Source organism: Clupea harengus, chromosome 12 (genome assembly GCF_900700415.2).
Source record: "Clupea harengus chromosome 12, Ch_v2.0.2, whole genome shotgun sequence".
NCBI classification, from domain to species: domain Eukaryota; kingdom Metazoa; phylum Chordata; class Actinopteri; order Clupeiformes; family Clupeidae; genus Clupea; species Clupea harengus.
The window spans coordinates 12,820,397-12,844,112 of NC_045163.1; the positions used below are offsets into that span (position 1 = coordinate 12,820,397).

The 23,716-nt window shown below is 43.9% G+C and overlaps 1 protein-coding gene across 1 annotated transcript in view; it reads right to left on the reverse strand.

Annotated features, from left to right (window-relative positions):
- The window catches only part of megf10 (multiple EGF-like-domains 10), a 65,697-nt gene that overhangs the window by 21,650 nt on the left and 20,331 nt on the right, over positions 1 to 23,716 (reverse strand). The window contains exons 6-9 of the mRNA XM_012842495.3: positions 14,090 to 14,336; positions 13,211 to 13,331; positions 12,706 to 12,842; positions 6,118 to 6,330 (exon numbers count right to left, since the gene is read on the reverse strand). Of these exons, the coding sequence (XP_012697949.2) occupies positions 6,118 to 6,330; positions 12,706 to 12,842; positions 13,211 to 13,331; positions 14,090 to 14,336 (718 nt within the window). The remainder of the gene's footprint in view (positions 1 to 6,117; positions 6,331 to 12,705; positions 12,843 to 13,210; positions 13,332 to 14,089; positions 14,337 to 23,716) is intronic.

Below are 23,716 nucleotides of genomic sequence, written 5' to 3' on the forward strand. Positions count from 1 at the left end.
GAAGTCTGGGAGGTCATGTCTATTATGACCCATTTCATGGAGATTGACGGTAATGCTATAAAAGACATGACATCCTCCAATGTCACACTAGAAACTCTCCAGCTCCCTCCAGCTCCCTCCAGCTCCCTCCAGCTCCCTCCAGCTCCCTCTGGCTCCCTCCGGGCTCTAACAGTACACCTGAGGAGGTGAAGCCGGGCCACTGACAAAGGCCTTCATGAATCACAACCACCTTGGGGCTTTTTTTACCTCAGAAAGGGAGAAGACTTGCTATTGTACAAAACCAGCAAAGCATCCATTTGTAGCGTCATTTGCAGATCTCTTTGCAGTAGGAATGAAAGGTTGGGCACCATCCATTCTGGATTATCTCATCAATAGGTTTGTATGTTTTAGGTTCTATCTTTTGTAAAGATGGTGTGGTGGTACAGAAAAGTACTGTTTCTGTTATCTCAGTTTCATGAATCAAATTAAAATAGGGTCTTTAAAACATTAAAAAACAACTGACTTTGGATAGGTCTACATATGTTAGAGAGCAAAACCTTTGTCACAGCCAGTGGCTATACCCTCCCGGAGGTTTAAAAATAAACATGTTTTATTTGTCAGCCAAACAAAACACTGACAGAACAGAAAGTTGGGTTGGATTTGTATGTGCTTATGTGTGTCTGTGTGTGTGTGTGTGTGTGTGTGTGTGTGTGTGTGTGTATGTGTGTGTGTATATGTGTGTGAGTGTGTATATGTGTGTGTGTGTGTGTGTGTGTGTATATGTGTGTGTGTGTGTATATGTGTGTGTGTGTGTATATGTGTGTGTGTGTGTGTGTGTGTGTGTGTGTGTGTGTGTGTGTGTGTGTGTGTGTGTGTGTGTTGGGGGAGGGTAATGTTTGGGGGCAGCCCTGAGGTTAACTGCTGGCCTTTAGTGAGCTTTGGGGGCATGCGTCGCAGGGTTTGCTAGCTGGTACCTGTTGGGTCTGTCCTGGCCTGGAGAGGCAGCTGTTCCCACCTGAAACAGCGCAGCCATTGAGCCCTGAGCCCCGGCAGCTGCCCCAGCGTGCAACACATGCGGCCGTCAGCTGTGACAGGTCGTCTAACGGACCCCAACCTCCCCTCCCCGAGATCAACACAATGGGGAACTTTGTGCTGAGTCAGCCACTACACACTAGGCACGCACACACAAACACACACAAACGCACACATGAACGAACACAAAAACAACCCCAAAAAGGAACCCTGCTGAACATATGGAAATATATGTTAACCCCTCCTCACACACAACGGGAACACGACTTTTTAGATTTATTCAAGGAAACTGGCTGCGAGTCAGACAGATCTGCACCCGCACTCTCCAGGTGGTAACATCAGTAGGGTTATAGGAAAAACTTGAGTTATGCCACGTGCTGAACGCCGCAGAGGGGAACACACACACAAACACACACACACACGTGCACTGAGTTATTGTTTGGTGGGAAGACAGCAGTACTCTCTCTTTTTATGCCCCTCTCTCTTTCTCTCGCTCTTTCTCTCTCTCGCTCACAAACACACATACACACACACACAGACAGACAGACAGACAAACCCAACCAAAATGATTCTCAGGAGTCTAAGCCTGGAAACTGTGAAGTTGTCCTTGTCTACACCAATAACCAGAGCCATAAGTAACGATGTGGAGACAGTGGTTTGGCCTGACCATTTACCTGAGCAGCGCAAACCAAACCGTATCCTACACTGAAAACAACAACAACTCACCCGTTCAGTACACTGCAAAAAGTGAAATCTTAGTAAGATGAAATATCTTCAATCAAGGCAATATATGCTTGTTTTTGTCTGACAAGATATTTCTTCTTACCAGGCATTTTTTATGTTAGAGCATTTCACTTGCTTCAAGTGTTTCAGTCCTTAATTATCTTAATAAGGTTTTATTACTTGTTACTGAGATTTTATTACTGGTTCTGAGCACGTTAATGCTTGAAACTAGAATTGCCATAATTATAAGTCATTATAAGTACAAAACTGCTTTGTCAAAGTCAGAATTTTTTATTTCAAGCATCTTGTCCTTCTGATCTCTCAACGGATGACTGTTTTAGGGATGGAGCTGTGGCGCAAGCGGCAGCAACCCTGCACCATGAATGGGTAAGATGGGAACACAGGTAAGAGTTCAGGTTCGAGTCCGACTTGCGGTAATTTCTCAATCCCTCCCTCCAGCTCGCTTCCTGTCTCGCTCTACTGTCCTATCTGAGAAAAGCCAAAAAAATAAAGCTTGAAAAATAATAATAAAAAAAACCGTATCTAGGCAAATTTACTTGTTTTTAGGGTAGCTTTACTGATTTCAGGATAAATTGCCTAACATATAGCCTTATTTCAAGATGATGGTGCTAGCATCTGCTGAATATAAGCACCTTTTTCTACATATTGAGAAAATAATTCTTATATATTTTGGGCATCTAGGCAAATGCACTTGTTTTTAGAGTAGCTTTACTGATTTCAAGATAAATTGCCTAGCATATAGCCTCATTTCAAGATGATGGTGCTATCATTTGCTGAATATAAGCACATTTTTCTACATTTCGAGAAAATAATTCTTAATTTTTTTTGTATTTAGGCAAATGCACTTGTTTTTAGAGTAGCTTTACTGATTTCAAGATAAATTGCCTAGCATATAGCCTCATTTCAAGATGATGGTGCTAGCATCTGCTGAATATAAGCACCTTTTTCTACATATTGAGAAAATAATTCTTAAATATTTTGGGTATATAGGCAAATGTACTTGTTTTAGTGTAGCTGTACTGATTTCAAGATAAATTGCCTAGCATGTAGACTCATTTCAAGATGATAGTGCTAGCATTTGCTTAATATAAGCACATTTTTCTACATTTCGAGAAAATAATTCTTACATTTTTTTTTATTTAGGCAAATGTACTTGTTTTAGTGTAGCTGTACTGATTTCAAGATACATTGCCTAGTATGTAGACTCATTTCAAGATGATGGTGCTAGCATCTGCTGAATATAAGCACCGTTTTCTACATATTGAGAAAATAATTCTTAAATATTTTGGGTATAGAGGCAAATGTACTTGTTTTTGGTGTAGCTGTACTGATTTCAAGATACATTGCCTAGCATGTAGCCTCATTTCAAGATGATGGTGCTAGCATTTAGTGAATATAAGCACGTTTTCCTACATATTGAGAAAATTATTCTTAAATATTTTGACAAATGTACTTGTTTTTAGTCTGTCCACACTAGTTTTAAGATATATTTGGGTTCTTTGAGGCTAGATATTTTTACTTTTTTTTTACAAAGTCTTGGTAAGTCAAATCTTCCTGTTCTGTTGGCAGATAATTTAGCATATTTTAAGTGATATATACCCCATACTTTTTTTTCTTGTTTTTTAAGGCTGATTTTTTGCAGTGTATGGAATGACCTTCAATCAAAGGCAGCCCATGCAAAGCCAAGTAGCAACTTACAGCACAGTATTGCCATATCACAGTTGCAGTTCCAGTCCATAACAGTTAACCCTCCTATTATGTTCAAATTTTACCCACATCGATTATGCTTGGGGTCAATTTGACCCCAGCAATTTAAACCTCCAAAAAATTATTATAATTTTTTTTTTTTACCCAAGTTTATGTGTCAGGTACTTTAGGTTTGTTTGTTGACTACCTAAATAGCCCTTAAAAAATAAAACAATATCCCCACCCACTCCCTTTATACATCCAGAATACATGTTACGCGACTATAGAGAAATATGCAGATCCCCATAAAATCTCACTGATTGACCTAAAACTGGAAAGAGATATCCTTCTGGTGTTTTTATGGCTTCATATTATTTCTAAGTACATATTGTTGTTATCTATAACATTTGGAATAAAAAACTATTTCTTTTATCAAGAAAAGTAACAATGTGATGAAAAAAGTTGATATTTCTTATATATTTTATACAATTAAAACAGCCTGGGGTCAAATTGACCCCAAACAACACCTATGCGTAAAGTATGCGTACAGGACATTGAAAACATATCATCATGTTAATTTTGTGTTTACCCAGTTGTCCTCATTAAATTAAGAAAAGTCATTAAATATGAAGCAAAACAAATTATGTCAAACATTTATTTAGAGACGTTAAACATTGAATGGGGTCAAATTGACCCCAAACATAATAGGAGGGTTAAAGTACTCGGCTCTAATCACCAGACTGTACTCCAGCCAAGTTTAACTGGACACCCACGGGGCCTTTCCTATACTGTTCACATGACCGCTCATTGCCACTCTGTGAGTCAGCAGATTACTGTTGCAGCTGCTGCTGATCATTTCCTTAGAGTCTAATCTGCCATTCCTTTAACAATACTTTCCACAAATGTCAGCTGCTAGCAAAGTTGTACAACTCTAGGGTACATCTCCTCCGAGACTTTTCTGTTCAAGCTCTGTGAGAGCGATGGTTCATCTGCATGACCTGACACTTCTGCCCACACCTGAGGCCACCACACCCTGAGTGATGTACATTGCAGCTATGAAGCAGCCTGCTGTCACGAATTCCCCTGAATTCTAGGTTGTTTTCATCTGGGTTGTGTTCATGTATTATCATCATCTCCTGTCATTTCAGATCCGGCTACGCCCACATGCTCGGCAATCTCCTCATCTCTCTCACCTGTTAATCTCCGCCCATCTCTGCACCTGCAGCTCATCTCCGCATTAGGTTCTGTGTATTTATACCTGCCCACTATCATCTGTTCTTTGCCAGATTGTCTTGTGTGTTTTGCCAAGCTCTCCCGCGATTTGTATGTTAACCATAAGCCTGATTACCCTGTGTTTAGACCTTGGACTGTACCTCGGATTCAGTTTTCTCTGTCTGCCCCTCGTCTGACTTGTCTGCCTGTATTATCTGATCTCCCGGTTTTGACCCTGCCTGCCTGCCCACCGATTACGGATTACCCTGCCTGCTCCTTGTCGGATGGTTTGCTGTACGGACGGATCTCCCGGTTTTGACCCTGCCTGCCTGCCCACCGATTACGGATTACCCTGCCTGCTCCTTGTCGGATGGTTTGCTGAACGGACGGATCTCCCGGTTTTGACTCTGCCTGCCTGTCCCCCGGGTTACTCTGCCTGCTTCCCTGTTGTATTAGCGAAACACTGGGCTGATGTCCAGGGTTTGACTCTGTTGTGGTATAACGAAGTAAAAGAACGCAAAACTACATTCTGTGTCTGTCGTGCTTTTGGGTTCCTATGTTGTCTGTACCTGAAAACGTTACACCTGCACGTAATACACATATACGGACAGATAGATATATAAGTCCCCTGTGTTATCCAGAACTGCTTTAACCGGCTCATGACAAGAGTTCCTCACATAAATGAATGACATTGAAGCGAACTACGACTACAAGTGCTATCGGTGCACAGACAGATAAATAGGTTCTGCTGCAGAGTTATTGAGCAGTGTCCCTGCTCACTGAAACTGTGCTTTTCCTCAGGACGCTCTGACGAGAGGCCATGCTGATCCACACTCCCTCCTGGAGCCCTTCCAGGCCTCTGTCTCTGCCCCACCTCCCTCCTCAATAACCTGCATCTGGTCGGGACACTGGAATGTAGGATGATGTGATTTGACATAATGTGACAGGAGAGGACAGGACAGGACAGGACTACAGGACAGGACGTGGCGTGACTTGTGTTCAAGATGAGGCTTGACGTTCTGAGTGTAAAAGTAGCGCAATCACCATTCATGTCCTCACAGAATGTAACTGTAGCATGAAGACACTGACAGAACATATTTTCATCGGTAATACCTTGACAATGGTTGTAAGTAGTTTCCATGTGGGTCAGGGTGCTGAGATTTTAGTGATACTTACATTTAGATTAAAGTGGCTTACGGGTGAGGTAGAGCAACACATCAGCTGAACAAACACCAGACAGTGTAACGCAGCACCTCTTACAAGGCATACAACTAGAATCTTCCCCAACCAACAAACATAATCTCAACCTGTATAATCTTAATCTCCAAAATCTTCACTGCTGTTCCAGGGCAGCTGTCAATCACTGGGTCCCTGGAATCCCCCCTTGCCCCCACCCTTATCGCTTCCTTCCTACCACTGTAGTGAAGAAGTGAGATAAAAGGTCAAAGGTGAGAGGTCACTTACCTGCGCGTGTTCTCTGAGTGGCAGGGGCACTTCCTGTCGCATTTGAGCCCGTAGACGCCCTCGTGGCAAAGGCGCACCTCGCAGTGCTCGCCCGCGAAGCCCGGCTCGCACAGGCACGCCCCGCTGATGTGGTAGCACTTGGCACCGTTCAGGCAGCGGCACGTCTGCCTGCAGTCCATGCCGAACAGGCCAACCGGGCACTGCTCATGGCACCTGCGGGGGGTGGGAGGGGGGTGTCACACGAGAGAGAGAGAGAGAGAGAGAGGAGTCAGGGGAGGGTCACTCACAGAGAGCACCAAAGCTCGAGCACCAGCAGCCAACTGTGATAGTGTCAGTCAAAGCCATTGGAGGCAACAGCTAACAGATTATCTGGACCACCAACAGCTAAAATGCAGGAGAGTGGATACTGTGGTTCGAAATATTTGGCTCAGCACAACTATTTGGCCCAGCACTAACAGATTGGTAAATTTTCTCAATTGACGCAGTGTACAAATATTTGTGATTAGGCGGATAGCCTTACAGCTACAGACACAACAGCAGTGGGAGAGAAGAGTTGGTGAAGTGGAGTCTGAAGACGCCACGCTGTCAAAGCCCGCTGGGAGAGTGTCAGTCCCCTCTGAATTGCTTTGGATGAAAGCGCCTGCCAAATGACTACACGGACACGGTTATGGACAACACTAGCAGTGTCAGAGTGAAATGTAGTGGAAAAGCTGTCACACACTACAGATATAACTGTGCGTGGAAAAAAGCATCAGGGCTTTGAAATTATATTGAAGGTGAAATAAAAAGGGAATCAGTGGAAATACACCTGTAAAAGATATAACTGCCTAGTCTGTAATATGTCAAATGCTCTAGGTTCAGTATAGACGCGGTAGGAAGAGCTGGTGAATGTAGAAAGGGACTCTTATCTCAGTAAAATGCAAGAAATAAGGCACTGTAAAAGACACCATATCAGTTACTTGTACAAAGTGAGGCAAAAGACAGAGACAAAGGGTGTAGTATAGATTATAGTCATTGAAGTGACAAATAGTGAAAATAAAACAGCCAACTTCAGATGATAGCCCTCGAAAGATATGATTCAAGCAAAGAGTTACAATAAAATACAGCTACAAGGTAAACATCAAATTACACTGATATAAGATCCCTTTATTGAAAGCATCATTCACAGATGAAGAAAAAGGGGTCAACACTATGTTTTTTTTCCAAACAACAAGAAACTGAACGCCACCACTTTCAAAACAATCTTCACTGATTAGGGCTGTTGAAAAGGGGGCTCTGCCATCAGCATGTAATCTCCTGGCGACTGTGGCTGGGACTGTTTGCAGATGGCACGAGAGGCCGCTGAAAATGCCACACAGATTAGCCCCTCGGGTAAATACCATTGGGGCAAATCACTGAGCGGACTTAAACCTGCTGTTCTTTGACCAAAAGTGTGGTGTATGCGACTATACTTTACCTTAGCCAGCCACAGCCAAAGATGGAGGAGTTTATAAATGCCTCATGAGCACTTCAGTCTCCTCAGTAATGTGCTTAAATTATGTCTTACACCACGTTTAGGCATACTGTGTAAGCTATAAATGTATCCAAGTATTTATGAAGGTCTTTAGAAATGGCATACCTTGGGTAATGAATAGTATGCCTAACTTTTCACACTTATATAAGAAAATATGGAAAACTGTAACAGTGCCTAAAAAGAGTGTGAGAACTTGTGTTTTGAGAGCTAAATCACCAACAACGGTTAGCAGCTGCATATAAAACACATTTACTGTAACACATGGGCTGTTTGCACACCGCAGTGTTGTTTCTAATAGGAGGCGCTGTGTGGGAAACAGTTAAGGCGGGATGGAATGTATGTATGTATTTGCAACCAGATATATGTAAAAAAAAAAAAAAAAATGCAAAGGGAGGACGAAAAACTTCAGATTGAGAATAAAAAAAAAACATCTTTTAAAGTTCACTTACATTCCTGAAGAGGGACTTCATAAGAAGTTGACTTGCAGAGACCTACTTGTTGATGGATAACGCTCTCTTTCTCTCCCCCTCCCTCCCTCTTTCTTTTTTTCTCTCTTTCTCTCTCTGTTTCAAGGAACCATCCTAGCTTTAAAGCAATCACAAGGGCTATCACTAGGGGAAACTCGTATTCTAGCCTGAGCCACTGCCGCTAGCTAGCTTTGATAAATTAGGCTGCTGGCTCCATTCAGAATTCAAAACCATGTCTCAGAGACACGGCTATCAGGCTCATTCTCGCCTGGCAGATGGGTTCTGTCAGAATGCTTTTCCCAAAGCTGTTTTTTTTCCTCATCTTCTTTTTTTCTCTCTTTTCCTCTTTCAAACCACTAGCAGCTGTAGTGTTACGGGAACACATTGGAGGATCGTACGCACACACAGAAGGTCCTCTGGGGGGGACGGCTGTGGAGACCAGGGTTTGCACGAGAGGTCACGTCAGATTTCAGCCCCGTTCGCAGCCAGAGGATTCCCCCAGGCCACTATCAAGTGTCTGAGAACGGTGCACGGATGCATAAATATCAGCGCCGCATGGAAACGGCTTGAGTGTGTGGCCATTATGTTCTGCAGGGGTACACCAGGTAAGGGCCTGAAGGCTCATACACACACACATGAGGAGTGTGTCACCACAGTAGTGGAGAATATTCCTATCCTACTGGCAAAATGGTATAAGACACACACACACACACACACACACACACACACACACACACACACACACACACACACACACACAGAGGAGGTCCCTCCCTGCACAGGCTCTCAGCATTGACAATTTTCCAGGCCATAGGGTGTGGTGGTGGAAGCAGAGGCGGTGGTGGTGGTGGTGGTGGTGGAGGCTCGGTGTGGCAGCAGGGCCCCGGCTTCAACCCCGAGGCTGCAGTGACGTGCGACTCCACCAAGGCCCTTATTAACTCATATAAATGCACTCGCACTGCTATTCCTGTCGCTTCACGGGCCGGCTAAGTATATGGTGCGCGGCTCTCTGATACTGGTGATTACCGGGCCCAGGCCCCAAAGCCCTGGCCTAGTAGAGCTCAGCTCAGAGGCAGAGCCCCTCTCTCACAACGCCGCCATTGTAACAGAGGCCCCTCGGAGCTCTCACGGCGCAATATGCCTTCTAGAAACTTCCTTCCTCCAAATGCATTTGCCGACTGAGGCTGCTGTATGTGCATTGCTTTCCTCATTATGTGCGGCTGTTGTTCTGAATTCACATTATTTTGTAAGACTATGATAAAGTTCATCCATCTGTGACATATTAGCTCTCTAACTTAATTACGGTTCCATTGCGACTGTGCCGTAAAACAACACCAAGAATCTGATTTTCAGATGGAATCATTATATAACCTTTTCTCAAAACACCAGCAAAGCGGGGGAAAAAACACATGAAAAACATTCATTGTATGGTATCTGAATTTGACCTTTTTACCTATTTGGAATTACGTTTAGAAAGTTGCAGCCTTAATTTAATCATTTATAGACCACAGACCTAAAACCACAAACCACAAACCACAAAGATAGATCAACCCCTCATATTAGGTTCGAAATTCGACATTTGCAATCTCTCGCAGCATCTGCTGCACAGTGCTATTGCGACACGATGTGATGGTAATACATTTTTCTCTGGCAACAGATTGTTAGTGAATGGTGCAATCCCCCTCTGGCACCCTGGCTCTGAGAGAGACAGTGGAAATGCACCATGACCCCTTCGCATTACACAGGCAATCCGTCTTCACAGGGACCTGGCACAGGTGCCCGCGGGGCACTGACGCCAGCACATGCGGAACCAGGGGTGGGAGTTGGGGGGGGGGGGGGGTGGGGGGGTGGTGCAGGTGGCGAGGTGATGAAAAGTGTAGCATGGAAAACATTTGTTGGCATCCTGGGGACAACAACAAACATTCCGTTTTCCATTGGCGGGTTCACAGGAAATGCGCTCCAGTGTTTCCTGACAGCAGAGCAAGCCGTGAATACATGCGCACGTTTTGCCAAGTTCTGACATCTTCATGAGAAAAGGCGCTAATGCCATCACCAGGTCATTCACTAGCCTAGTTTTTTAAATCACACAGTCTCCATCTCCACGTGTGTGTTGCTGTGAGTTGTTCGTGCAATAAAAACTGACTGCAGTCAGCCTTGTTTGAAGCCCGAGGAACACATATATCTCGCTAAGTGTACGTTAGCACTGAGCTAGAGTTAGCGGTAGCATTCAGATGCCCTGAGCAGATGGCGGCAGCAGAGGTAACTGAGGTAATTTGGGACGGACGTCGCCACAGAGCTCGTAGGCTCCTCAGGCATTCCTAGCTCCCAACTGACTGAAGGCGGAGCAGACAGAACCGCTAACCACACACAGCTCATCCCTCAACAAGGTCTGGCCAGTCTCCACACTTCCGCAGAGAGATAGGGTCCTCTCTCTCTCCCTACTACCGTCTTACTGTCTGTACATATGCACCCCCCCCCCCACACACACACACACACACACACACACACACGCACACACACACACACACACACACACACATGCACACACACACATACATACACACGCACACACACCAGTCTACTCACTTCCTTCCTCTTCCCAGAGCCACAAGCACACAGCTGTGTGCCAAAACCGATATATTTGTCTCTGAGTGTGTGTGTGTGTGTGTGTGTGTATGTGTTTGTGAGTGTGTGTATGAATGTTTGTGTGTGTGTGTCTGTGTATGTGGGTGGGTGGGTAGGTGGGTATGTAACCGCAGTGTGGGAGAAAAGTGTGAGATAGGAAGAGCACAGGGTCAGCTCCTTTAATGTGTGTCTAATATGTGTGTCTAATCTTCGCCACACAACAACCACCCAGCAGCAGCCACAATAGTTCGAAGTTCTCAGTAGATTGCTTGAGTCTGTACATTACCAACACTTTTACCTGCAGCTCCTATGTTATATTTGAGATAAAAAAGACTGCTCATTAAAAAAACCTTACAGAAACCTAAATAAGCCTTTATCTAAAAAGCTCGTAGTCACACAGGGGTTTGCTTTATCCTCACTACCATGCTGCACCCCCACCGAACCCGTACATCCAGTGCATTAAATGTGAGTCAGAATGAGGCAGAAAAAACCTAAAAATAAGTCTCTGGCCACCATGACTGATGGATGCTGCTCTCCAGAACGGCCAGACTCTGGGAGCGGAGAGGAAGCGTGTGTAAACACATCTGACCACAGCGCTCCCACACCCACCCAAAAGCTAACGGGCGGCTCGAGGAACAAACAGGGCCTGGTTCTGGTGTCGTATTTGGTGGTGTCTGAAGCTACGGCGGCCCCGGTGTGGTGCACACATGTCAGGGGGTGTGGGGGGGCTGGGTGGGTGGAGGTGGAGGGGGTTGCAAGCAGACAATAACAATGTAATTTTAGCACGGGCCTCTCCCCATCCATGGCTATGCCTGTGTTTACTGAGTCACTGGGTTTTTAGCCTGCCCTGCAACCCACCGGGACAAATGACAGGACAGGCAGAGGACAGAAAGCCACACGGGGGATGACCAATGAGAAGGGCTGCTTTGGGGGGGGGTTAGGGTTGAGGTTAGTTGTCATGGATGTGATGGGGGGAGCACAGAAAGAAAGTGAACAAACGAGAGAAAGTGGGTCAAACTTCAAATTTTTGTTGAAGAATGTTAAAAATTCTGTGGTCCTAAGATAGGAGATATGGTTAGATGTATGGACTGCACAAAGTATGTTGAGTGTAGTGATAACTTTTCACTTTCATTTCAATAAAAAATGCACAGTATGTACTGTACTATATTACAAAAGAACTCTAATAATCTAATATATACTAATACACTGTACTGTACTAAATAATACTATGCTCTACTGCCTCATGTCATATTCTGATTTGAAGAGAGAGCTGGGGTTTTTTTTTATCGCATGGAGGGGGGCTGAAACCATTTAAACTAATCCCATGGTGTCATAAATTAAGAACAGTTGGCTTCACGGTTTAATTGCCTTCCGGTCTGCTCCCTGTATCGCTGACCTTGTGTCGCTGACCTTGTTGTTGTTGTTGCAGGGGGTTCCCTGCCCCTAGCATCCACACACCCATCTGACCTACTCCGTACTCACCACGTGAAGTTTCAAAGTGGGTCGACAGCCCTCATTCAGAGGGTAATCACTGACTTAGTCATTGACCCTGATAATTAAAATACAGCCAATCCCGCCACGCTGAAGACTGATGAGGATCTGACTGATCCAAAACAGTAACTGTAACTAAATGAAAAAAAATCGCTTCATGGACAACATTGCTGTTAAACGCTCTATATACTGTATCACACATATGATCGTCAGTGCATAAGCAGTATTTTATATTAAGCAGTTATGTTGCTTTTAAGGTGCTTTTTTATTACCTAATGCTGTTCAGAGCTCAGAGTTGACAGTACTCTAAAGCATACTTTCCTTGTGACCATACATTGAGCAAACAGATTTTCTTGTCATGTCTATATGCCCTATACGGATGAAAGCTGACCTTAACTGAATTCAAATCAAATTAATGTACCAGACCTAGAACGCTGGTGATTCAGGTTAACAGTAGATAGCTGACAGTGTGTGTCTGCAGTCCGTTCTTACCGTTCTCCAGTGTAGCCTGGGCTGCAGAAACACTGGCCGATGGCCGAGTCACACGTCGCCCCGTTATGACACTGGCATTCCTGGAAGCAGTTCTTGCCAAAACGTCCCTCTGGGCAAGGCTGGCCGCACACCATCCCCTACACACACACACACACACACACACACACACACACATATATATATATATATAACCCCACCACATGATGCTGCATGGCTGTCACTCTCATATATAAGGTATATGCCATTACATGATGATTTTCATGTTTTTTGGTTTGTTCAGCATTAAAATGGCTTTCCTCTCTTTCAACAGCGGTAGTTAAGATGGTGACCGTAGGTAGCTTGTGATGCCTGTGTTTTTGTATATATATATCTATATGTCTTTCTTTGTGTGTGTGTGTGTGTGTGTGTGTGTGTGTGTGTGTGTGTGTGTGTGTGTGTGTGTGTGTGTGTGTGTGTGTGTGTGTGTGTGTGCATATGCACGCATGGGTAAGTGTGTGTTTCATACCATCCATCCAGCGGGACAGGAGCACTCTCCGGTGACGTGGTGACACACTCCTCCGTTCTGGCAGGGGCAGCGCTCCTCACACTGCTGTCCGTGCTTACCGGGCGGACACAAGTCCTCACAGCTGAGGGGGAACACGGAGAAAGGGTCAATGAGGCAGCCATACACACACACACACACACACACACACAAACACACACACAAACACACACACACGCACACACTCACACACACAATCTGTCGCTGTGTGTATGTCTTATGTCCCATGCACAGCCACACACATTCACACTCTCTCTTCCCTTCTCTCTCTCTCTCTCTCACTCACACTCACACTCACACTCACACTCACACATAGACATACACACACAGAGAGACACTCATAAACACTTACACATGCTGTATCATTTATCACACTGTAAAGAAAGCATTCCGAGACTCAACTATGTTGCAGATAAACCTACTGACATTTCTACTCTTTTTGAAATGTTTGTCTTCAAGGAATAGGTGTATGGCGGAAATGTAGACAACAAAAACATACTGTCAGACAGACATTTCTTAAGGTATGAATACCAATTTTCAATCCATGTTTCTGACAGTACAGTGTTAATGTGACAGTGACATCCTTTCAGACCACTGCTCGTGAGGAAGGCCATATATGAAGTCAGCAGCCTGGATCAAGTGTGAGCATGGCCTATGGTCTATGACTATGTGTGTGTGTGTGTGTGTGTGTGTGTGTGTGTGTGTGAGAGAGAGAGACAGAGAGAGAGTGAGTGTTTGCGTATGTAACTGAGTGTATTTGTATGTGTGTGTGTATGTGTGTGTGTGTGTGTGTGTGTGTGTGTGTGTGTGTGTGTGTGTGTGTGTGTTGTGTGAGGTACTCACAAAGCTCCGGTGTATCCCGGTGAGCATGTGCACTCCCCCGTGATGTGGTGGCAGGCGGCACCGTTCTGACACAGGCACTTCTGCTGGCAGCCGGTGCCGTAGGTGCCCGCATCGCAGTCCTTCTCGCAGCGCCAGCCCTGGTACCCAGGGGTGCAGATGCACGCCCCCGTGATGGGGTTACACAGCGCCCCATTCTGACACTGGCACCGGTTGCTGCAGTGAGGGCCCCAGTGGATGCTGTCACATGCTGAGCAGGGGAGAGAGAGAAGAGAGAAGGGAAAAAGTGAGAAAGAGAGGTAGAGGGGCAGGAGAGAGGGGGGGGCAGGAGAGAGAAAGAGAGAGAGAGAGAGAGAGAGGCAGGAGAGAGAGAGGGATAGAGGGGCAGGAGAGAGAGAGACAGAAAGAGAGAGAGAAAAAACAGAAGGATATAGAGGTGAGGGAGACCTTGGTCAGATCTCTCAGGACTAATAGCTTATGGAAGCTGTATTTAAATTTTTATATGGTTTTTGATGATGATGATTTGCTGAGATTGTTGTACTAATTGTAATCACCCTTTTAATTTTGTTTTGTTATTTTTGTTAAGTCAACTCCAGTATACTCCTGTATGTGTGTGTGTGTATATATATCCCTCCCAGATCCCCCCAAAAGTAGACTGTATTTTAGGTCCTTTGAACTTCCTGGCACCAGCAAGTTGGAAATTGATGATAGCATTGATGATAGCATGTTCTTAACTTATCTGCATGAGGCTATAACTTAGATAACGGGCAGGCTCCAGACTTTGTTTACATACCAGTAGAGCAAAACATCTCTGTTTAGGGGGGGTAACCTACATATTTAGGCAACATACTACTAATTCTACAGGATTGTTCTATTGGTTCTACAGTAATGCCAATTCAGCTATAACAGAAAGTAATTTCAAAATTTCTAATATTTATTGTATGGCAATGAAACCTACCATCCTGTGTAGCATAAAACATATAGCATAGCATGTCGCAGGCTCTAATCAATGGTTCATTTCTAAAGCCTTGAAGAGAGAATTTTATACCAGGTTCCGTTCTGTACACACTGGCCTTCACTATATGTGAGATTTGGATACTAAACCAACAGCTGGTGAAAAGATCCGTTTCACCCGTGTGATGTAATGTGAATTTCCATGACAACCTCTACAATCACAACTTACAAATAACTTTATAGAATCATTTCAAAACCCTTCATTGGGATATCGTATTGTTAAATGCATGAGTGTGTATGACTTCTAATGAGAAATTGCATTCTACAGGTTTAAAAAATGTAAATGTTAAACCATTTCATATTATACTGAAACACTCAATGTTTCAGACAGAAAATCTTCCAGAACATTATTGCAAACCATCAACTATACTACTGCAAAGGGAGAAGTATTTTCTTGCACTGGAGGGAAAGAGCAGCGTTGAATTATGAGGCGTGAGCTGTCAGTGACTGAGTGACTGATGATTTATTTATTTGTGTTGGGCTAGAAAACATCTGCTGGGGTTGAGTCACCACCTCAAAGCCACACAGCTGCGTTCAGTTTGGACTCTTTTTGATGGACGGCTGGCTGCTCTACACTTAGCTGGTAACTGAGAGACCTGCCGCTGGTGCTGCTATGCTAACATAAACCTGTGGTTGGAAGAAAAAGGCTAGCGCATGGCTGGCTAGCGTGGATTAAGCCATCCAGCGCTCTTTAAACAACGTCGACCAAAGAGGAGGTGAGGTCAGATGAGGTTTATTTTTGGAGCCCAAATCCCCATAACCCCTAATAGGCCATAAAGCTAGCCGGGCCTATGGGCTGGCGCACTACCATATGGCTAGCCATCTTTTGTTTTGTTTTATTAAGTAATTCTTCAACACGTCAGACCAGCTCACCCCAATCCTGAAGGTAATACTCTCCTCAGCAAACACCAGGGGAGAACCTCTGGGACTGCTCTGACCACAAGTTTATCCATGAATCTTTACTATTCTCCTGGAGCACTTATCCCTTATTTTCTACTGTGAAAAAAAGGGGGGGGGGGTTTAAGTTAACCTTCTGGTAATGGAGTTTCATCTTGAAAGTGGCAGTTGGACTCCCAGGGTTTATAGTCATTCATTTGTTACAGTTTCCTGGCACAAGCCTCCTTCCAACAGATTGCAAAATGAGGAACCGTCCAGAGCATAGGCCTAGGAAGATTTGACTCATTAGAATACATTACCTGTTGCTAGCCTTTTTCAGTGGACTAATGAACTACTGTTATATACCGTTAGTGTTTGCATTACAAACTGTTGGGCTTGTATTTGTAATGTCCCTGTCAAAGGTATACATGACAGGTTCACCCTTGTTTTTTAACTGTAGGGGTCGCGAAAGAAATGAGAACTAGACAGGTGGGGTCTGTTTGGGTGAGAGAGGACAGGTGCAATATGACTTTTTCTACTCATACCCAGGAGTAGCACCATCTGTTGAAGAAGAACGGAGGCCCAGCTGACCGGATTCAACAGTGTTTACAATCGTACGGATTTGAGGTCTGGCTTCTGTTTATTGTTAAAGGGAAATAGCCACGGTCCAAACGCCGGCTGATTCTCCAGGTTACCCTCTCAATTCTTAATCGTCCGTCGCGTTTGCTTGGTCTCTTCCCATAGGAAACAGCTCTGTTTTTTCTCCTCAATGATTTCTCCTCAAAGAGAGCGCTAGCACGATAGGCCATACATTACCATTACGCCTGACATCACAAGGCTTTGTGGGGCTTGCTTTATGGCACTCTCGTCGACCAGCTGTTCCTGAGCGTGGCTTAGCCTACACATGATGTCACCCAAGAGAGTCCTGACGGGTGTCTGCTAAAACCGTAAAACAAATCAAGGGCAGCCCTTTTTTTGTCTCTCTCCTTCTCATGTGTGGTACGAGTTGATTGGCACGAGTTGATTGGCACGTTGGCATCGGCGGCCACACATGTTATTGCTTCTCTTGATTAAAGCAAGCTGGGGAGTTAATGAGAGGGCTAACCCGCACCGGGTGTACGTGCGTGTGTCGTGCCACCCCGTTAAAGCCACTTTACATAAATCTGAGCAGGTTGCTGACGTACTTTGTTAACCCCCAGTTGCATTGGACCTTTTTGATTACGTGGTTATTACAATTAGTCCTCGTAAGGTCTAAGAGGGCGACACGAAGGTCACGTTGACTGGCTCCTTCTTTTATGGATTCTCCCCCTTCCTCTAGCCCCCTGCCCGTATTTTATGGTTTATTTTGCAGATGGATGGATGGCGTGGGCCAGTAAAACAACTTAGCTACTTCATGGAGAGTTTTGCCCAAAACTGTAAAACTGTGTTGCCTTCTTCTGCGTCCAGTCTCCTAATGGTTGATTATAGCCAAAGAGACTGACCTTAAAGGCTCTTTAAAAACCTAACAGATAAAAATGGCCTTTCACAAAAGTAATCCTTGCACACCTCATGTAGGTTGGCTGAATGACTAGAGAGTTACACAAATTGTTTAATGATGGTGAAAATATGTAAAGCTAGTAAGAATAACCTGCACACCAAATGAATAGGGTCAAACAGTCCTGTTTTATTCTGTTCCTCTGATTCTTTCTTTGTTCAAATATCTCTGGCTTTTTGATCTATTAACGGAAGGAAAACTTTGGGGATTAATAGAATGTTCAAGAAGCAGCCTGAATTTTTTCTGAAAGACATAAGAAAGGAGATGACACTATGAATTCTATGACTTTGCCTGCACATTAAGTGCAATGAGACATTGGGCCCAAGCCAAAGCTCAGAGATTTGTTTTAGAGTTAAATGCACAGGAGTATTTTGCTCTTTTGGCACAGTTGTCGGATTAAGGTAATCTCCCTAATGCCCATTAATTACCCATTTAGCAGACATTTGGATTTAAAGGCCTATTAATGAAGAGAGTAATGAGCTCGAGAATAGCTGAAGGGGTACCAAACCACACATAATCATCATACATTTAAAATGACAATGAAAAGTGCTGTTTCAACCTCTCCAAAGTCTGCCCAGCTACACAGTCTTCTCAGGTAGAGGAGGAGGAAAATAAAAATATTCACTGAAGAAAATAACAAACTCCAAGATTCCATTGAATTGTTTAAACTATACAAACTATATAGTATTCCTGCCACTGCTCCACAGAATTTGTGAAAGGAATGTTCTGCATCTCTGATAGAAAACAACACACAGCTATTTAGCACACCCAAACGAATGACACCATGACATTGATGTTGTTATCACCATTTTTTTTACCAGTGGTGAAATACTGGTCATGGATTTTGGACAATGCTTTTCCTGACCTGACACACACATCCTGAGCCTGAGTCTGAGGGAAGGCACCAGAGGGGGAAGAGGTGGCAGTAACGCCGTAATTGTGCTGCCCACACTGGCCTGCTGCAAAGGGCTCGGTTAAAAAGGGTACCATTTTCTTCCCCAGGCAGTACAGACACACACGCACGCGCGCAAACACACACACACACACACACAAACACAGAGAGAGAACTTGCACTGAGAACATAAAAACCTCATATGCACCCAAGCTTCTTGGTAGCGTTTTTGTGTAAGAACTGACCCAGATAAAGGACAAGTCCATAATGGTTCTCAGGCCTTAAGCCCAAGAAGAAAATGCCCCACCTTTTGTTAAGCAGCCCAATAAAACCCCTGAAGGTGGCTAGCACAAACATGCACACACACACACACACACACACACGCACACACACACACACACACACACACACACACACACACACACACACACACACACACACACACAGATCCTCATGTGAGAAGAGGTATTGGGGTGAACAGGGGCATACTGGCTTTCTACTCGACTATCTATAATGATAATCATTCAAATCTCCAAGTTATGAAAGAGGCATTTTGCAATACAGTGTTCTGGCTATTATATTACACTATCACATTGCATATCCAAGTAAATTAAATAAAAAAAAACCTGGTTGTGGCATCACTCATATAACTCAGTTACACCCATATACCCTATAAACACATGAAATAAGGACAAAATGGCCAACACAGGGTTTGGCCATTCTGATGACAGATTTTGTCACCAGTAACAAACAAAGGGACAAGGGAGGTTAAAAATGAATTAATAATTTAATTGATTAATCAATTAATGAAACTAGACAACACTGCCATGACCTTGCTTTTCTCACCCTGACAGGCTAGCAATAAAGAACACAGAAGGCTTTTTTACTAAAAATAAACCCTCTCTATTTTCAGAAAAAATACTGTGCCACTGGTGGGGGAAAAAAAAATATATGTATATATACTGTATATATTGAACTTGCCATGTGTTATGGTCCAGTTCGCCCAAGAGATGGCAGGAAGGGGGAGGGGGAGGGGTGGAGGCAGGAAAAGATTTGCCAAACTTGGCCAATTCCTGCCAACAAAACCCGGTGAGAACTTCATGGAAGAAAAGGCCATCAGAACGGGACTGCTACCACACCTGCTCTCACATATTTTCAGAAATTCGGTTCTAAATCACTGAGGTCATGTTCTGACAGTGACAAGACTGTCAGACAAACTGACAGTTTGTGAGTCCTAAGTTGCGAGTGTTTTTTCTATGTGTGTGTGTGTGTGTGTGTGTATGCAACAGCCTGTGTGATAGTGTATTTGTAAACGGTTCCTGTCAACAGACAATAGTGATGACATTGTTGAGTTGCTGTTGCCAGACTCCTAAGAAACACTTCAGTGAGTAATTTGTCTTTCTGGCTGAAGGTCCAGCCAAAGGTTAATGTCTGTTACACATGCAGGATGCTCGAGAGCAAAGCAGCCATCCAAAACACACTAAATTAGCCTGCAAGGGTTCCAACACTATTAAGCTATATTTTCTTTTAGTGTAAATGGGATTGTGGGTGTGCCATTAAAACTGCTTCGGTCATATTGTTGCAACAGTGATTTTATGACAACCATTCATTCATGCATTGTTTGTGTACTTGCCCTTACATTCTGACACTTTCTTTTAAAGGGTTCTGCTTTGGTTTTCACTACGCAGAACAAAACTAATTTCCTACACGCCGTTTCTTCCGTTTCTTTTCTTCTGCATTTGACTGTGAAGTGTTTATCCCTGGTGCGACCAGTCTTTCAGGGGGTAAGACCATTTTTATTAAAGTCTGAGCGAAGACAGACAGGATGTGAGGATCAGACTCTCTATTCTCCCGCTTGCTCCTTGTCCCCTCTACGATGACGCCTGATGTGCTTGACCAAGGCCGAACGCACACAAGCTCAGTGAGACAAAGAAACATAACTCGAACACTTTCTCCCAAGGAGCTCCATAAAAGTGTTACCAGTCAGCCACTATGGCAGCAGCGCTTATACATCTGCCCCCTCACACCCTAAACTAATGAAAGGAGAACTGTCAGAGCAAGCGAGTGGGCACTTGAAAAACAAAGCCCTGGTGTGAATGTGGACTTTCAACAACCCTTCTGGGGAAGGTAAAGCCATTTTTTTTAGAGGGGCTTCGCACAGACACAAGCTTGCTTTCCACAGACTGGAGGTCTCCAGTATGAAACCAGAGCCACACTGACAGCTGGTCGGAGTGCTAATTTGTGAGCATTTCTTGGGGGAACGGTTCCTGTTTGAGGCCAAGACTATAGACTTGAGCCACTATGCAGGTGGTTATCATCACACCATCTTTGAAATATGAATTAATAACCAAACATCGTCTTAATATGCACACAAAAGTGTGCATTTCCGCCATAAGCAAGGTCACTTTTATAGACTCTGCCAGACTAAACAGATCTCTCTTCCCAAGCTCTCTCTTGTCATGCGATGGCCTACATTTGCGATCACAAGTGTTGTAGCCTCAGGTTATTTCCTGTTTTTTTTCCTTGTTACTCTCCCTTATTGCCCAGGCCTCCTTTGTGTGTGTCAAGAAAAGGATTTTCGGTTTCCTTCCTGGCGGACTGAGCCCCCAAAACAATCCTGAGACGCATGGTTGGGGCTCCCTGACCCAAAAGCTGAGGGCAACAAAGGGGGTCTGCCTCTTCCCTCTTGGGAGGGGGGGGGGGGTAGAGGGGGGATGAATGACATATTACCACAGTCGCTGAGTGCACAAGACCCCCCGCCCTCCCTTATGATAGTCATGAGAGGAACCACCACAGCAGCTACTTAGCCACTGAGCTAAAACTGCTAATCAAAAGAGAAAAAAACAACCCCCAAAGACTCATACACACACACATCCCACCCACCCACTGAGCTGCTGAAAGTGCTGTACCAAATGACCTGCTTCTGTTGTCATAGCAGCATAGGATGTATGGTACAATAGTCACAAGCATTCCTAGCACAAATCAAATGAGTAGCAGTCAGGTCAGTCAGGTGGGCCTAATTCTTAGCCTGCTAACTCTTAGCCTGCTAAATCAGAATGCTGCTCAGAATGCTACTTCTTAGCCTGTTCCTAGTTCAGAGATAACACAAGCAAGGTCTCAGTGCCAATCAAATACATATATTTATAATACACATGTATATATATATATATACATATATATATATTATGATAAAGAAACCTGGCTCTGTTCTGGGGACTACTCTGGAGCACCTAGAGTTGGTTGTGATGATAAGGATGTTGCTCAACATAATGGACAACACTACACACCTCCTACAACCTACTGGCAGTCAGCAGAGTGTTTTCAGCTCCGCTGTAATAAGGACAGTTATAGGAGGTCATTCCTGCCTACCCCAATAGCCATATTCCTCTGAGTGACAAATGCACAATGCAAATTTTACATTTAATTGTGATATCTTGCCTTAAAGTGAAATTCTATTTGTATTCTATTTATTTTATCTAGTATTATACTAATTTCCATGTGTATATATATATATATATTTCTGTTCTGTCTTTTTGTATGTGTTTTGGTAAGTTATATGTGTTATCTATCTATCTATGTATGTATTTATTGTATCTATCTATCTAAATGTGGGAATAGCCCTGAGGCATCTGCCCATCAGAGCTTCATATTGATTTTTCGACGGCTCTGGTTCAATACTTGTGCTAGAGCAATCAAAGCACATATGTATGCCTTGCAGGCAAACCCAGATGGCTAGAGGGGAGCTGTTAAACAGGCACTGTGCACTTGACATTGACTCACTTTGGCATGATCCTGTTCTGTAAACACACAGCATACATCTTCTATAAACATCTTTAGATGTCCTACTTGATTCCCTCATTCAAAAGCATCAATTCTGCACATCCAAACTAATTGTCTCACAATGGTGCAACAGTAGATGTGGCGTTATCAAATTTGAGAAACTAATATCAACTGATCTGCCACTACTTTTAAAATAGACAAATTATGGGAAGAGAATATGAGCTTTTTGGTGAGCTAGGGGAAATGACAGGGGTGACACAGAGAAACTGTGCTGCCATGTTTTTTTTGTGTGGCTCGTCAGGAAAGCAGCTCTTAGAAAGGTGTGTTGTTTCACAAGTTCTCATCAAATTATTACCCTCTATCAGAGCGTAACTGTCACAGCCTCTGCAACACGCTCCTCTGTTCCTGCTCCAGTCCCTGCTGCAACTCCAGTCCGGGTTCCTGCTCTGGAACCATATGCTACTCCAGTCCGTTTATCCTCCCCAGTGTTAAGTATTTCCCTCCCACCTTTGTTTTCCCTCCATGTTTAGTACTCACTAGTAGCCAATGTATTAATTTATTTTCTGTTTAAGCCCTGGACTTTTCCTTTGTCTTTGTGTGATATTGATTGTGAATAGCAAGACGCTACGTTACTGTGTACTCTGGGTCCTGAGATCTTTGCCTTGTTTGCCCATCGTGATTTTTGATTTATTGAAGTAAAACACGCCTTACAGTTTTTCTCGATTGATTACATTCAATAACTGAAACCTTTTGGCACAATGACCACAACCTGTAACTCATGTGCCAACTCCCTAAACCAATTCTGCTAAACTATAAGCACAATTATCTGCTTTAGACACAAATTTCAATTGTTAACCGCACTTTCTTCAAAACACAACACACAATTATCTGCTTTAGACACAAATTTCAATTGTTAACCATACTTTCTTCAAAACACTAAACACCATCCTCTCTACTTTGCACACTTCATCAATGCCAAAACCTCCTTGTGTTCAGACAGAACACACTGCTATTCAATTGGCAAAACTTCCATTTCAAAGGCTGTTGTGCAATTTGAAATCAAAGCTTTAGCAATATGATGGCCACAGGTTAGCTCCTGGTTTGGAGAAAAATTGATGGCAACATTGAAGTGAGAGGTGATCAGAAAGGCAGAGGAGTGAGAGTAAGAGGAGGAGGAGGAGGAGGAGGAAGAGGATGAAGAGAAAGAGCAAGAAGGAGAGCCATTATCTCTGATGAGATTCGGGCCACTGTGGTCAACCATATGGTCAACCATGGTTTGACCATGCAGGAGGCTGGCCAGAGGGTTCAACCAAATATAAGCCGCTTCTCATTTGCTTCCATTCTCTGGACATTCAGAAGAGGGAATAGGTAAGAAACACTAATATGACAGGAAAACACTAGTTTGAATGCCTTATCAGGAGCATAGTATTCTTGTATTTTCCATTGTACTGTATCTGTAAAATTACGTAAACAAATACAAAGTGCAACCATTGACGACCAAGACATATTCCTAAACATCAATACAGTGAGCCTA